The sequence below is a fragment of the Primulina eburnea genome, chromosome 5 (assembly GCF_022965805.1).
Source record: "Primulina eburnea isolate SZY01 chromosome 5, ASM2296580v1, whole genome shotgun sequence".
Classification (NCBI taxonomy): Eukaryota; Viridiplantae; Streptophyta; class Magnoliopsida; order Lamiales; family Gesneriaceae; genus Primulina; species Primulina eburnea.
Genome location: NC_133105.1, coordinates 7,650,521 through 7,668,330, shown reverse-complemented (window position 1 = coordinate 7,668,330; position 17,810 = coordinate 7,650,521). Strand labels below are relative to the sequence as shown.

The 17,810-nt window shown below is 38.2% G+C and overlaps 1 protein-coding gene and 1 non-coding gene across 2 annotated transcripts; one reads left to right on the top strand and one right to left on the bottom strand.

The window, feature by feature from the left end:
- Positions 1-317: 317 nt before the first annotated feature.
- Positions 318-423, bottom strand: LOC140833191 (small nucleolar RNA R71). The gene has a single exon (XR_012118324.1). It is a non-coding gene; the product is annotated as a small nucleolar RNA R71 (small nucleolar RNA).
- Positions 424-14,325: 13,902 nt separating this feature from the next.
- Positions 14,326-17,689, top strand: LOC140832839 (cyclin-B2-3-like). The gene is made up of 12 exons (XM_073197067.1): positions 14,326-14,523; positions 14,701-14,781; positions 14,943-15,042; positions 15,146-15,202; positions 15,424-15,472; positions 15,570-15,722; positions 15,796-15,927; positions 16,444-16,533; positions 16,619-16,840; positions 16,927-17,025; positions 17,108-17,286; positions 17,371-17,689. Exons 2-12 carry the CDS (start codon positions 14,727-14,729, stop codon positions 17,516-17,518), a joined length of 1,284 nt encoding a protein of 427 aa, XP_073053168.1. The 5' UTR covers positions 14,326-14,523; positions 14,701-14,726; the 3' UTR covers positions 17,519-17,689.
- Positions 17,690-17,810: the final 121 nt, after the last annotated feature.

Here is a 17,810-nt window from a genome sequence, read left to right as displayed (position 1 = left end):
CATTGTGAGGCCGATTGTGCGGGCAAACCAATTCGAAATAAAACCAGCCATTATCCAGATGATTCAGAACACCGTCCAATTTGGAAGAACTGCTGTGGACGATCCAAACACACACATCGCGGATTTTCTTGAGATTTGCGATACTTTTAAATTTAATGGAGTCTCTGATGATGCTGTTAGACTGCGTTTATTTCCTTTCTCTTTGCGTGATAAAGCTAAAGCTTGGTTGAATTGTTTATCTGTAGGTTCGATAGCTACATGGGAGGACATGGCGAAGGCGTTTCTTATCAAATACTTTCCTCCATCGAAGACCATGAAGCTGCGGGCAGACATCACAACATTTGCTCAGTTCGATCAAGAGTCACTATATGAGGCATGAGAGCGTTTCAAAGATCTATTACGAAGATGCCCACATCACGAGTTGCCACTTGGGTTAGTCGTTCAAACCTTCTATTATGGTTTGCTTACTCCTAACCGTACTATGATAGATGCTGCTGCGTGTGGGAACCTGTTGAGGAAGACTGCGGAAGAAGGATATGAGTTGTTGGAGGAGATGGCTGCTAGCAGTTATCATCCTCAATCTGACAGAAACAACCAGCGGAGAAGTGCAGGAGTGCACCAGGTAACTGATTTTTCTGCTATTACTGCACAACTTGATGCTTTAAACAGGAAAATAGATGGCTTGAACTTGGGTGGCACGGCTATGCGTTTGCAAGAGGTATTCTGTGAGAAATGTGGAGGTGAGCACTATGTGAAAGACTGTCAAGATGACAATCCATTCTATGTGCCCGAAGGAGTACCGGTGCATCAAGTGGGAGTCCAAAACCGCCCAAGGCATGACCCTTATTCGAACACATACAATCCTGGGTGGAGGCAACATCCTAACTTCTCATGGGGCGGCCAAAACAGTCAAACTAGACCGCAAGGAGGACAACAATATGTCAAACAACCAATGTACAGATCCGAGCCTCCTAGAGAAGAAAAGTCCAACTTGGGGCAAATGATGTCTAAGTTTATTTCATCCACTGAAACTAGACTTCAAAATCAAGATGCGTCGATTAAGGGGCTCGAAACTCAGATTGGGCAATTGGCCAAGATGATAGCAAATCGAGAGCCGGGCACCTTGCCAAGCAACACCGAAACTAATCCAAAAGAGCAAGTGAAGGCCATTGAGTTGAAGAGTGGAAAGATTTTGGAGCCTAGAGAGAAAGAGAAAAGCCAAGTATCGGATGAGCATGCTGAGGCGTCAAAAGGTAAGTCATCTAACTCTACACCAGCACCCACGGCACATCCTAAGATTGTTATCCCCCCGCTTTTCCCTGCAGCATTGAAAAAGGCAAAACTAGATGCACAATTCGGCAAATTTCTTGAGGTGTTTAAAAAATTGCATATCAATATTCCCTTTGCCGATGCTTTAATGCAAATGCCTAGTTATGCCAAATTCTTAAAGGACATCTTAGCTAACAAGCGAAAATTGGAGGATCACATGACAGTGAACTTGACTGAGAGTTGCTCTGCTTTGGTGCAAAACAAAATCCCACCGAAGCTAAAAGACCCAGGGAGTTTCTCTATTCCTTGCATGATTGGTGATGTTGTTTTTCATAAAGCATTATGTGATCTTGGTGCAAGTATTAACCTGATGCCATTTTCTGTGTTTAGGAAACTTGGGTTGGGCGAGCCTAAGCCGACGAGGATGTCCTTGCAACTGGCTGACAGATCGGTCAAGTACCCCCGCGGAGTGATTGAGGATGTGCTAGTGAAAGTGGACAAATTCATTTTTCCTGCCGATTTCGTGGTGCTCGACATGGAGGAGGATACCGAGATGCCTCTCATTTTGGGTAGACCGTTCCTTGCAACTGGCAAGGCGCTGATTGATGTGCAAGAGGGGAAGTTGAGATTGAGAGTGGGCGAAGAAGAGATTACATTTGACGTTTTTAATGCACTTAAGCACACACTGCATTCTGATAGTTGTTTTCGAATTGATGCTTTTGACTCTCTTGCGTCTAACTATGTGCAGGATGCTCTAAGGGACCCTTTGGAGGCCACTATCGATACTGAATTGGGAGAAGAGGAATTGGATGAGGAGAGAGCTGAAATTGTGGCACACTTTAATGCCAACCAACCATGGAGAAGGCCAATGAGGATGCGACTAGAGGATCTAGGAGAACGAAGAGATTTGACCCCTCAAAGGTCAAGCATCGAGGATCCCCCAACACTTGAGCTGAAGCCGTTGCCTCCACACCTCAAATACGTGTACTTAGGTGAGAATAACACTTTACCTGTCATTGTTTCTGCTGCTTTGACAGATGTGATGGAGGACAAACTGTTGGAAGTATTGAAAGCACACAAGGGTGCATTTGCGTGGAAGGTGGCGGATATCAAAGGAATCAATCCGTCAGTCTGCATGCACAAGATCTTGATGGAAGAGAAGTACTCACCTCTTGTGCAACCTCAGCGAAGATTGAATCCTAAGATGCAAGAGGTAGTGAAAGCTGAAACGATTAAGCTTCTCGATGCAGTTATTATCTATCCTATATCTGATAGTGCATGGGTAAGTCCTGTTCAATGTGTGCCAAAGAAAGGTGGGATTACTGTTATCACAAATGAAAATAATGAATTAATACCCACTAGGACGGTTACGGGATGGCGTGTGTGCATTGATTATAGAAAATTGAATGATGCCACCCGTAAAGACCACTTTCCCCTTCCCTTTATTGATCAGATGCTTGAGAGGTTAGCGGGTCATGAGTTTTATTGCTTTTTGGATGGGTATTCGGGGTACAACCAAATTATGATTGCACCGGAGGACCAAGAGAAAACCACTTTCACTTGTCCTTACGGCACTTTTGCTTTTCGCCGCATGCCGTTTGGTCTTTGTAATGCCCCTGCCACATTTCAACGTTGCATGACCGCTATATTCCATGATAAGATAGAAACTTTCCTTGAAATTTTTATGGATGATTTCTCGATATTTGGCTCTTCGTTTCATGATTGTTTGCAGAATCTGACGGTGGTGTTGAGGAGATGTGAGGAAACAAACTTGGTGCTTAATTGGGAAAAATGCCACTTCATGGTACAAGAGAGAATTGTCCTAGGGCACAAGGTTTCAGGGGACGGAATCGAGGTGGACAAGGCGAAAGTTGAAGTGATTAAGAACTTACCACCTCCGGCGTCCATAAAGGGAGTTAGAAGTTTTCTAGGCCACGCCGGTTTTTACCGGCGTTTTATCAAAGATTTTTCTAAAGTTGCCAAACCTCTATCTTCCTTACTTATGAAAGATGTGCCATTTGACTTTAATTCTGATTGTTTGCAGGCATACGAGAAGTTGAAGGAGCGCTTGGTGACGGCTCCTGTCTTGGTAGCACCGGATTGGGATCTACCCTTCGAGATCATGTGCGATGCTAGTGATACTGCGGTAGGTGCTGTCCTCGGCCAAAGACAGAACAAGGTATTCCACACTATATACTATGCAAGTAAAACTCTAGATGAGGCACAATTGAATTATGCTACCACCGAAAAAGAGTTACTTGCAGTAGTGTTTGCACTTGACAAGTTTCATGCATATCTTGTTTTGTCTAAAGTCATTGTCTACACTGACCACTCTGCACTGAAACATTTACTTGCTAAGAAAGATGCAAAACCACGCCTACTTCGGTGGATTCTATTGTTGCAAGAATTTGATTTAGAAATAAAAGATAAGAAGGGTGTTGAGAATGTGGTTGCAGATCATTTGTCTAGATTAGAATGTATTTGTAATGATTCTGTTGATCATGCTATCGATGATTGGTTCCCGGATGAGCAACTATTTGAGGTGAGAAATTGTCCATGGTATGCAAATTTCGCTAACTTTCTTGTCACAGGCACACCTCCACCGAACTTATCTTTTCACCAACGAAAGAAATTCTTTTCTGACGTGAAATACTATTTTTGGGAGGAACCGTTCTTGTTTAAGATTTGTGCAGATTCCATGATAAGACGGTGTGTTGCGGAGGAAGAGTTTTATAAGATTCTCAACCATTGCCATGACCGTGAGGTAGGTGGTCACTTTGGACCAACGAGGACGGCATCTAAGGTACTCGAATGTGGCTTTTATTGGCCAACCCTCTTTAAAGATGCTCGTTCTTATGTGCTAGCATGTGATAAATGCCAACGGACAGGTAACATCTCTAACCGTCACGAAATGCCTTTAAATAATATCATTGAGTGTGAGGTTTTTGATGTGTGGGGAATAGATTTCATGGGACCGTTTCCCAGTTCTTTCACGAAAAAATACATTTTGGTGGCGGTGGATTATGTGTCTAAGTGGGTAGAGGCGGAAGCATACGCCACTAATGATGCTCAAGTGGTTCTAAAATTTTTGAAGAAAAACATTTTTAACCGCTTTGGAACACCACGAGCAATCATTAGTGATGGTGGCACTCATTTTTGCAACAAACTCTTTGAAAAACTTTTAAGCAAATATGGTGTCACACATAAGATCTCTACCCCTTATCACCCCCAGACGAGTGGGCAAGTTGAGGTGTCTAACCGAGAGATAAAGCGAATTTTGGAGAAGGTGGTAGGTGTCAGTAGGAAGGATTGGTCGGTGAGATTAGATGATGCTCTTTGGGCATATAGGACTGCTTTCAAAACACCAATAGGCACGACACCGTACAGATTATTGTTTGGTAAAGCATGTCACTTACCTGTAGAGTTAGAGCATCGCGCATATTGGGCAACCAAAGCACTAAACTTTAACTTTACTGATGCAGGTGAACGACGGTTGCTTCAACTAGATCAATTGGAGGAGTTCCGAAATCTGGCCTATGATCTTGCATTGTCATACAAAGAGAAAACAAAGAAGGCTCATGATAAGAGGATCATCGAGAGAGAATTCAAAGAAGGCGAAAGTGTCCTACTCTACAACTCCCGGTTGCGACTATTTCCCGGGAAATTGAAGTCACGATGGTCCGGTCCATTCGTGATCTCGAAAGTTTATCCATCGGGAGCTGTAGAATTGAAAGATAGGAAGGATGGGGCATTTACGGTCAATGCCCAGCGACTGAAGCACTACATGGGTGGCACAATTGAGCCGCAACTTGGAATCACTCGGTTCCAAGACACGCCGAACTGAGACAGACCGACAGTCTAGCTCTCGACGATAAATTGAGAACTTACTTCTTTTCCCTTCTCTTGCATTTAATTTACTTTTCTTTTTTTCGTTCGTGTCAGCATATTTTGTTTTACTGTTGTTGTATATATAAAAATAAAATAAAAAAAAAAAGGTGGAATGTGAATTTTTTCCCGAGAACTCGGCGCTCGGGCGGTAATTTATTACCGCTCGAGCGCGAAGCTAATACAGAAGTCCAGAGAGCTTGGCGCTCGGGCGGTAATATTTTACCGCTCGAGCGCGAACATCTGCCTCTCAAAAATTTTTCCCGAGGACTCGGCGCTCGAGCGGTAGTTTTCTACCGCTCGAGCGCGACTGCCTTTTAAGTCGCAGATCCCCTTTCCCCCTTTCATTTTCTGCACGCCCCAACCCCAAAAATCCCTAATTCTTCTTCACTATCTCCTTCAATTTTTGTGTGCAGGTGGTCGATTTCTTCTCCCAACCTCGGCAAGGCGACTCTTCTTCGTAGGAACACACGCCTAGTTCATCAATCGGGTCTTTGCTCCGGCCATCGTCTTCCTCTCCCATCCCTCCACTCCTATGGCTCCTAAAAGACAAAAAGGTAACATCGGCTCTTCTTCTTCGTCTTCCGCTTTTGATAGAACACGTTTTGTGAGTGTGGAGGCTCGGGCTAGATATGACCACGCTAAAATTCACCGAAACCCCATCACCGAGAGGGGATTTCGTCGGACTTTTGAGGATCGTTATCTGCCACCTTTGGTGGACTTAGAAAGAAGGGGATGGGAGAAATTTAGTGAACAACCTAAAGCGGCAGTGGTATCGGTAGTTAGAGAATTCTACGCCAATGTCGTCGAGCGCACTGATGGGAGGGCATTTGTTAGGGGCAAGCTTGTGCCGTTCGATTCGACCACGATTAACGCCCTCCTGGAAACGGCCGAGGTAGATGACTCTGCTTTCCAGGCACTAATGGTTAGTCCCGACTACAATCTGATTATCGAGAGTTTGTGCCACCCGGGTGCAATGTGGAAACCATTGGGTGGATCACCGAGCTGCTTCGATGAGAAATACTTGAGGGCGGATATGGCCTTGTGGTACTTGTTTGTGGCCCGGCGGATGATGCATGTCTCGCACAAAAGCGAGGTGCAAAAGGAGCGTGCGGTGTTACTTTTTGCATTGCACCGAGGATATGACATCGATGTGGGGAAACTTATCAACTCGCAAATCACTCTAAGCACCCACAACAGCCACATAGGTCTATTCTTCCCGACCATCATTTCCGAATTATGTGCCCGGGCCGGGGTGCACTTCAGGGACGACGAGGAATGGCTTCAACCGATGAAGCCAATTTGCCGGGAGGACGAACAGCGGAAGAGGGCAAAGAGACGGGCGGACTTTCCCTCTCGAGCGGAGGATGCGGGTGGATCCAGCACTGCCGTACCACAACGCCTCCCACCACAACCCCGCAGGCGAACGCAGAATGACAAAATGGATGAGAATCTCGCCTTCCAGGCACATCAGAGTCAGTTTAACTTGTATGTCACGGACCACCTATCGCACATTGACTCTATGATGCGCTCTTTGCTGGTGCACGGGGGCGTTGACCCATCGACCATCACACCATCTCCACTACCTCCTCCCCCATTCCAGTTCCAGTATGATTATTCTCAGCATGGGGAGGGCACAGGAGTGCAACCACCAGACCAGGATGAGGAGGAGCACTGATCAGGGGAGTTTACTGTCTCCCCTACTTCGCAATTTTTTTCCTTTACCGCTTTGCTGTTTTTCTTTCTTATCATTGTTTCCATCTAGCATGTTTATTAGCTTTCTTGCTTATTTAGTCTGCATTTGTGTTTGCATATTTGTGTTTGCATTTCTGTGTTTGCATTTACATTCACGAGTTGTTTTGTTGTTAGTGTTTGTTCGTTTTGTGCAATGAGGGCATTGCACAACTCTAGTATGAGGGGGTGGGTAGATTTTCATGTTTAATTTGTTGCATGTTTTGTGTCGTTTATGGTGAGAAGACATAATTTATGAGCCAATGATGAGGTTGGATGGATAGTACACCAAAGTATTGATTGGGTCATATCATGAACGGTACTCTTGATTGTTAAAACATGAATTGTGGCTCAAGTTTGAACTTTTTGAGCACACATGTGTGGGGACTAGAATTTTGTAGGAATAATGGCGAAATTTGAAGGTTTTGTGTGGTTAACTTGAAAGACATCATTTATGAGTTGATTTAGCATGTAAACCCGTGAAAATAAGTCGCTAATTGGGACCTTGAATGAGAAAAGTTGATTTGCCTTGAACTCTATATTTACCTCCGTTCCAATGCACTAATTAAAAAATCATACTCCCAACTGGCTGTAATCCAAAGTCATATTATATTCTTAGCCTAGGGAGTACATGTGTGAAAATTGTGCATTCAAAAAAAAAAACAAAAAAAAAAAAAGAATAAAGTTGGAGATGTAAGGTGAGGGGGAGCCGAAATAAAAGGAATGAAATTCTATTCCTAGGCTAAAAGTTGGAGATGTAAGGAGATGAGGAAAGTCAGACGATAAGTCTTGACGATTGCACAATGAAAATGATCGGTGTACTCCCAACTTTTAGCCACTTGAGCTTATTTTCCTTCTTTTCGACACCCTTATCTGCACTTAAAAGTTGAATAAAGTTCAATTTATGGCTAGTGATAAATGGACACGGGGATGCATGCTAGTGAAACTTGTATTGAAGTGTTGATTGAGTGACACGCATGATTTGATGATTGATCTATTTGACGTACGAATGACTAGACCCATCATGACACACACACACGTTCAAATTAGTGTCGATATTCATGTGAAGATGAGAATGAGTATTCGTTTGCGACTTGACTTGATTATGAGTGGTATTGGGAAAGTAAACTGAGGCATGAGCATAAACGTGTCAACTCGCCATTGACATTTAATTGTGTGGGTTAGTTTTTGTTTGAGTCTTTTACTTTTGTTGTGTTTGTTTAGAGTCTCGTGCTTTGACCTGTTTTGCTTGAGGGCAAGCAAAAGGTTAGTATGAGGGGGTTGATAAGGGGTGTTTTTACGTGTTTATTGCATTAGTTTTAATTGTGTTTACATTGTGCATGCATGCATTTCATTTACTTTTTGTTCATTTTTTAGTAATTAATTGCTTTTGATTATGTCTCACTTGGGCATGATGAATTTGCAGGAAAAGGAGCCGGAAAACCAAAAAATTGGAACCAAAGTGCCAACTCAAGAAACTGAAGTGCAGCAAGGTCGGCGCTCGGGCGGTAGTTTTCTACCGCCCGAGCGCGAGCATTGACCACCAAAAGAAAAAATACAGAAGAGTCGGCGCTCGAGCGGTAGTTTTCTACCGCCCGAGCGCGAATGCTGCATGTTACGAGGTTAATTACAGAGAATGTGGCGCTCGAGCGGTAGTTTTCTACCGCCCGAGCGCCATCTATTTTTGGCAAAATATTGTGTGCGATTCCTTACCTTATTTTGGAGAGGAGAATGATATGAAAAGGTGGCTTGGCCGATTTTTGGGGGGATTCAGACATAATTTTGAGAGCACAAAGGATTTTGGGAGAGCTTTTGCACTTGGATTGAAGATTCAACGGTTTCCGGGCATCGTTCTTCGCAGATTTCGTCACGCCTAGTATTTCTAGTTTAATTTCCTTTGTTTAAACATTGTTTTGCTTATTTTAATTATGAATTCTAGTAGCTAACTTCAATTATTTGTTGGGATTAAAGGGGATCCTACCCCGAACTTTTAGTTGGTTAATTTATATGTCGGTTTGTGATTTATTCTTGATTATTCTACGATTTTCATTGTGTCGTTGAGCGTAGCTAACTTTAACGACTATTTTATATCACGAGTGAGTTCGAGAGAAAAAACTAGTGATAGGATCGAGTGGTGTAATTCGCGGATCTACAATTTGCATAGATATATGAAATTGGATACGTGCCGATAGTCATAGTCCTTAGGGTCGAAAACTAGGGGGTTTCATTAATCGAAATGCGATTCATTCTTGATAAATAATTAAAGACATTTCATTACTTCATTGAGTGAATTAGTTTGACATAGCTCGAGAGAGTGTGTTCAATTGAATAGGAAATCCTGTCGGAAGCGTAGAACACAACCGAACGAATTAATAAATTAATAAAGGGTAGGTGAACCAGAATTCCCAACAAATTCTTTTATCATTTGAAATTTAATCCATTGATTTAGCATTCATATTTCATCAATTAATCTTTGATCTTGTTTAATTAAATTTTCTTGAATTTTATTAGTCATAAAACAAACAATCAAATTTCGTCGCTAAAGTTTTAATAACTAAAATAATAATTGTTAAATACAGTCTCCAGTGGAACGATACTCGTATTCATATACACTATACTATTACTTGACATCGTGCACTTGCGATTACATTTTGAGCATACAAAATCATATTTTCTTGGGGAATTCATAGTGCAAGTTTTGCTCGATCACACGACATCTCTGTTTATCATATTCTGACGGTACAACAGTACAATCCTGCGATATCGGTGATACCAAACCAGTATCTACTAGTTCCCATAATTTACAATCAACCACCGTACAAATCTGACATCACATCTCAGTCAATTCAACTCTGAAATTCATAACAATTCTATATGATATCCGTTTCTTAATCTGACTTTGATTCTATGATGTCTACTATGTCAAGAACACTATATATGAATCATATCTGATTCTGGACATAGCATAATTTCAAATCTTAACAAAACGTAACAAAACTTACGTCCTGTAGTAGCTGTCGTTGCTAGGAACACGGTGTCATACTCGAATTTAAGTTTGAACGAACGGATTGATCGTAATTAAAATTCTGAAATCAAAAGCGATTTCCTTCCTCGGAGCTTCGTTTCTTTTCTTCTCAATTGTTAAAGGATTATATATATATATATATATATATATATATATATATATATATATATATATATATATATATATATATATATATATACACGTAACATGCAATAAGCCAAGTGGCTCGGTGTGCCTAATGCACGTCTCGCGCATATGCGCGGCCACTTTCCGCGCATATGCGCGACTCGCTCATATGCGCGCCCTATTCGACGCATATGCGCGAGGCGTCTGCTCCAAATACCCCCCTCTCGGGTTGTCTCGCACATGTGCACGAGTTTAGGTCGCGCATGTGCGCCAAACCTACTGGAACCCCCGCGCATGTGCGTGCATGTGCGCCAATCCTTCTGTTCTCGCACATCAATTTTCACACGTGATCTCATTTCGTGTTTCGGTTAGCCCTTTCATAATCGTCTCGATTAAAAATCTATAATCGTAATTTAACACGACATAAAATCTCGGGCATTACATCTCATGTACCAAACTATGCTTTGCTTGAAGATATTATGAATGTGAGCGATATCATCGCCCACTTGAAGTATATATTTACAATCTCTGACTTCTCTATTATATTATCCAATACTGTCGCTAGTAACATATGAACAACTTAATTTTCACACAATATACATTAATGAATTGGGATTATTTTTTAGGTTGAAGCTGTCTTGTTTGCTTGTTATCTGACTTTTCATCTTTCAAGCTTTTTATTTTGTTTAGTTTTAGTAGATTGCTAATAATATTTTGAGTATTTTTGCGTCATGAAAATTATACGTCGTGATTGTACATTATCATGACTCAAATATCTATTTGTCGAAATAAAACAAAGATAAATAATTAACTCAAAATTGATTCTTATTAGTCTTTTGGTGGAAGTGACATAATCATCTATTGGACAGGAGAGAGACTATAGTATAAACCTCATAGTGGTTCTCATGTGAGACCGTCTCATGGATCTTAATCTATTAGACGATTCAATCCTACCGATATTCATAATAAAAAGTAATATTTTTAGCATAAAAAGTATATTTTTTCATGGATGACCCAAATACAAATACGACTCGTAAAACCATCTCACATAAATTTTTGCCTAAACCTTAATGACAACAAGTCCCCTGCCCATATTGTAATAATATATATAAAAAAATGATTGTTTGACGTATACATCGACACACAGACTTTTAACTCTTTCGGTTGAATTTTTAGCTTTCTTAAATAAAAAAATTGCAAGTAGAAATCAATAGTAAATTCAAAAATATGTTTGATCACAAAAAATCTGAAATCCTATGCAATTTGTTTCGAAGTGTAATTAGCATAAGAAAAATATGTATAATCAGTGCATTGCTTGATGAGAGAGAGAAAAAATTATAGTATGTTTGTGAAAAACTTCAGATTTTAATTTTGGAGTTTTTTTATTGAGATATTATGGAAAAATTGTAGGGATTATAATAATTTTGAAAGATAGAAATGAAGATGTGAGGAAGATCAGTTTAACCCCGGATTTTATATTATATTAAAAAATAGTTGACACTAAAATAAAAAAAATGGGGCTAGCGATGGTTTAAAACCGTTAGGCGACGGTTTGGTGGTTCGTAACCGGATGTCGCGTCGTCTTCATATACGACGGTTTCTCAATAACCGTTACAAATTAGCGACGGTTCTGTTGAACGACACTGTCGTCGCTTAATTAAGCGAAGGTTACATACAGACCGTCGCTAATTTAAGCGACGATTTAACTTCACCGTCGCTATATTAAGCGACGGCTTTTCAAAAACCGTCGCTTATATTAAACGAAGATTTTTCAAAAAACCGTAGCTTAATGAAAGGGTTTTCAAAAACCGTCGCTATAATAGCGGCGGTGTTCCTATAACCGTCGCTAATCCAACATTTTTTTTTATTATTTTAGGACTAGGTTTTTACCTTTTTTTCAAAATTATATTTAATGGATCACTGTTCAACTCAGTATTTTAAATCATATGATAGTCCAAACACTATGTATCGATCTCTTTCATATATATAACATTAGCATTACTAAATGTGCATGATCGACATTATGTGTATCATGAAAAAGATTATAAAAATGTTTGCTCATCTAGGAACAAGAAACTATGATTTACACTCTTTAATATTTTTTTAATAAAAAAATGTGAAATAAATGCTCTCTATTACACTAGCTTGGTGTCTTTTGGTAGTTTACTAATAATATATTTTTATATTCACAATTGGATTATAAAATGTACAACAAGAAACAAAAATATAGTCTCCATTTTGTGTTACCCCATAATAAATGAAATTGTTTAAGAAAAAAAAAATATTCTTGGTTCAATAACTTGTCTAATTTTTTTGTTTTCGTAAACCAAATTTTCAAAGTTTTGTTTTGATATATTAAATTTTAATTTTCGTTTATTTTGGTACAATTTTTGTATGACATCTATAAGTCAGCATTTGTCTAATTTACGTAACTATATCATGATATCGGTGAAAATTTATTACCTGAAATGGAAAATGATGGGACTGGATTAGTCCACCAAATCAAGAAATCAAATATTTGAATGGTCTCCTGCTCCAAATGTCTAGCTATAGATCCAAGATTCACGAACAAATGTTATAAGCATTGTATGTTACCTGACTAAAACTCTCTGACGCTCCAGTCAGCGATCACCTCCAAAGTATAATAAAAAGTATTGAGCTTTATGGAGCTAAAATTAATTTCCCTTGAATGGAAAAAATGAATGGTACTTACAAATTGAGATGGACTTTAAATGCAAATTAACCACTTTTTAGAGCTAAACATTAGCAATTAGGTTATTTACCTTATGTGACAATTTTTTTTCTAAAAAATACTATATTTTAATATTATATATATATATATATATATATATATATATATATATTATCGGACTTGGTTTAAAGGGTCAAATGCCACCCTGCAGAAATTATATATTTATTATCGGACCTGGTTTAAAGGGTCAAATGCCACCCTGCAGAAATTGCAGCATTGGCCAGTCCAACTTTTGACTAACACTGTTCAAAATCTGAAGACCAAAATAAAATTTTATTCCAGAAACAAAAATCAATTACTAAATCACAACTGTATTAATCGTGACCAAGAAAAAGTAGTTTTTAATAATTTTATATTAAAAAATATAAAAGAAATATAATTATTTCATTCGAAAATGGGCAATTGTATCTGTTTTATCAAAATATTCCAAATCACTATATTATTTTATTAAAACGGATCGAGATTTCGAATATATTTCATGTCGAACATCAACATGACTTTTAAGCTCCGAAAAGAAAGAAAATAAGATAAAGGGAGCAGCATCCTCGCTCCATGCTATCATTTCAAAATCAAATATCATTGCCTTTGACAGAGAAACTTTTTCCTAGTAGATTTACTTGTGTCCCTAATCAATCTCCTTTTTTTTGGGATGTTTAGCATATTAGTTGGGACAATATAAAAGGTTAAATGAATCTTGTGTATCAAAACTCATGTGAAAGGAATATTTGATCACCCAAATATCTCATTTAGATTTCTAATGTATTCTAAATCTCGAATAATTCAACTTATGCGTATAACTTGACGATGATATGACAAGATAGTAGAATGCATAAAAAATCCAAAACTGAGTTATAAACGAGAAAAAAATTTATTGAAATTCATGATTATAATCAGAAAAAAAGTATTTTTTTTTTATAATCTTTACGGGATTTTAAAATGGCAAATTTGTGGCCCTAAAAATGCACCCGAGAATCCGAGATGAATGACATTAAGTATTCAAACTTTTTTGGTTTTCTAGATTTTAATAATTTTAAATATCATTATTCTTATTATATATTTATATTTGAGTAATTATAGAAGAATACATTATTATTGTTTAAAATAAGACAAAAACTTGTGTGAGACGGTCTCACAGGTCGTATTTTGTGAAACATGTCTCTTGTTTAGGTCATCCATAAAAAAATATTACCTTTTATGTTAAGATATTACTTTTTATTGTGAATATCGGTAGAGTTGACCCATCTCACAAATAAAGATTCGTGAGACCATAAGAAACCTACTCTTAAAAAAAATATAAGTACATAGTTTAATTGGTAATAAATAATTTGTTAGCAAGAGAAAATGGCACTTAGTACAAGAAGACTTTTTTAAGGGGAAAAAATTAAATTAATGGGAAAAATATTTGAAAGAGAACAAAACGACCGTTGGCCCAATCGCGGAGCCAAGTGAGCTTTGATCCAACGGCCATGACTTACTAGCCGTTGGTTTCAAATATGTACGTGCGGACATATATCCGCTGTTTACGTTCTCCCCAAATCTCCTCTTCTGATTCAAAGGATTAAAAGATAAAAAAGAGTTCACGCACAGAATTTTAATCGAGGGACTTTTTAATCTACCGATTTCCGATTGATTAGATGGAATTTTCTTCATAGTCTCTCGCTGAATCTTTGAGATTCCCGGAGGAGTTCTTTAACTGGATTTGTGACTAGTTCTTTGGGAATTTCTTACTTTGAAGGTTCGAGAAAAATTATTGATAAGACATAATTTTGATTTTATGATCTGGGTTCTTTTTAAATCTGCTCTTGAATCTTGGGTGATTGTTACTCATCCAATTTTCCAATTTTTTCAGGTGAAATTTCAATGGGTTTTTGATTTCTTTGATGGGTTCATGATTGAATTTATAAATCTGCAGAAACTGTATTTAAAAGAGAAATCGAGATGGGTGGATCGGATGAGAATTTTCCGGGAATAATCAGGCCCTCAAACATTCAAGGTAGTTTGAATATTCAAAATGCATAGCTCAAATTCAAAAACTTAAACCCTCCCTTAATTCTTGTTTATTCTCTTTTTTATTCACTTTCTTTGATCTTGTTTTCCATTAAACCCTAATCATATAGGGTTAATTGATCAAAATAACCTTTTTATGATGACCAGGAGTTGGGCCAAATAGGAGGGCGTTGAGTGCAATCAATAAGAATATCATAAGAGATCCTACTTATCCTTGTGCTGTACACAAAAGAGGCGTTTTGACAGAGTATGGTTTTCAAAAAACTTAATTTTGTTTAATTTATTTATGTTTTTTTAATAGATATTTGAATTCCATTGTTTATCTAATCTTCAATTCTTTATGTTGTTAGGAAAAATGTTGCTGAAAATAAGAATCCTGTTATTCCATTGCATCGTCCCGTCACTAGGTTTGTGATATCTCCTATTGTACTTTTTCTTTTGGTCAGAGTATGAGTTGTTCTCAGTTTTAAGAAAAGGAGAGAGCTTGAATAGTGCAACTTAATCCTACAAAAAAAAAAAACCTCGGAAAATTTATTCAATGCAAAGGCTTGATCATCAAAAACATTATTATGCTAATAATTAGCTATAGGAAATTGTTTTCTAATTCATATTCTTGGTTCTTGTTCAGAATTTTTGCTGCACAATTGGCTGGAAAAGATTATCATCCATCAGCTGAGGTATGATTTCATATAATTAACAAGAATTGAATCGAGTCCCATTAAGTTAGATTTTAGCTGTTCGTTCCCCTGTTGATTGAACTGTGCTTTATTTTAGGAAATCAGGCCAACAATTCAACTAGATGTGAGTATCAATCAATCAAAGGACTACAATATTATTGATGAAGTGGACCAAACACCCGTGGATGATGATGATGTGCCAATGTATGTGCAGCACACAGAAGCGATGCTGGAAGAAATATATGAGATGGTAATTATTTCTTTTTATTTTGGTACTTGCTATCAGTAAATTCGATTACTCTCATGTTCTAAATTGAATTTAGGATGCGGAAATTGAAATGGAAGACATTGATGAAGAGGTGACGATGGTTGACATAGACAGTTGTGATAAGAAGAATCCACTTGCCGTTGCTGAGTATATTGATGATATATATGCTTATTACAAGAAGACAGAGGTGAAATATCTCTCCATTTGTTTGAAATTAGTGATATTTTTAATATCAATCAAGTGAACTCGACAAGAAACTGTGTGGTGAAATTATCTCTATTGGATTGTTGGTGGAGCTAGAAGTGTTCCGTACAGGGTAGCAAAACTGAGAATCAAAAAATCTTAAGGGGCGAGATTAAATTTATGTATATATATAATTTAAAAATTGTATTGGACCATAGCAAACTTTTAAGAAAGAGAAGCGGCAGCTCAGACCTGAGCTCCGATTGTTTGAAAATCACTACTATCTTCTAATATCAATCAAGTTAAATCAACAAGAAAATGTGTGATAGAATCTCAAGTTATCTCCTGTTATGAAAAGGTATTGTTCGTTTCTATGCTATAATCTATGGCATACATCAGGCCATTGTTTCTTGCATTGATGGTGGACCTGGTAGTCTATTTTACTTGTGTAGTCAACTAATGTATATCCCTTTCTTCTATCGTTTGTCTTGTTCTTTCGATGCTGTGATTTTGATTACAGAGCTTAAGCTGTGTCCCATCAAACTACATGGAAAACCAATCTGATATTAATGAAAGAATGCGAGGCATTCTTATTGACTGGCTGATTGAGGTAATATATGCTCCAAGTTTTGTGTCCTTGTTCAAAAATAAGAAGAAAGTACTATTATCATCAACATTTTACCTTGTACAAATAGGTGCATTACAAGTTTGAACTGATGGAGGAGACGCTGTACCTAACTGTCAATCTCATCGATAGATTTTTAGCATTACAGTCGGTTGTGAGAAAGAAACTGCAGCTTGTTGGAGTGACTGCCATGCTCCTTGCTTGCAAATACGAAGAAGTTTCTGTTCCTGTTGTGGAGGATCTTATACTGATATCTGACAGAGCTTACTGCAGAAAAGAAGTTCTCGATATGGTATAATACTACCTCTACGAAAACAGAATGAATCTTTTCATTTGAAGTTGCTCATGAAAAATGGTTTACATTTTAATTGGCTACAGGAGAAACTGATGGTCAATACCTTAAAATTTAATCTCTCTGTGCCAACACCGTATGTTTTCATGAGACGCTTTTTAAAAGCTGCTAAATCCGACAAAACGGTTGGTTGATTCTAAATTAAGTTTGGACAAATAATTTCATGGTCACCGACTCGTAACATTTCTTTTTTCGAACTTGAACTAGTTGGAGTTACTATCCTTCTTCACAATCGAACTCTGCCTCGTTGAGAGTGAGATGCTGAAGTTCCCACCATCTTTATTAGCTGCTGCTGCTATTTACACTGCTCAATGTGCTCTCAACGGTATTAGCCAATGGAGCAAGACACTCGAAAAACATACAAGCTACCTGGAAAACCAGCTTCTGTAAGTACAAACTGCAACCGCTACATTTTTTCTGAGTAAAAGTCTATCTTTAACACTCATTTGGTTGGTGGATGTGTTTTGTAGGGAATGTGCAAACCTTATGGCGACTTTTCATAAGAATGCCGGAACTGGTAAACTTACTGGTGTACACAAGAAGTACAGTACTTCGAAATATGGCTACGCTGCAAAGAGTAAACCTGCTGTTTTTCTTATAGATGCAGCAGAGCCTTAGTAAGCTTCGGAATGCAGTAAGGGCTGCAACATTTGAGCAACATAAGTTGCATCTGGTTTGGTTCAACAGAGTTCTGTTTATTTCTCTGCATTTGTATCCCATATAAATTCTCTCCTGTTTTTGAAGAATATCAATGCTCTTTCTGATACTCTTTAAACTTTCATTCCTCAATTTTTTGATGTGTTCTAAATTGTTTCTGATTAGCCTAATTATTTATTTATAAAGTTAGTGTACCAGCAGAAACGAACCGAGGCGCTATGTTTGTGACTCGATCTTGTGATCTTATTCAAGT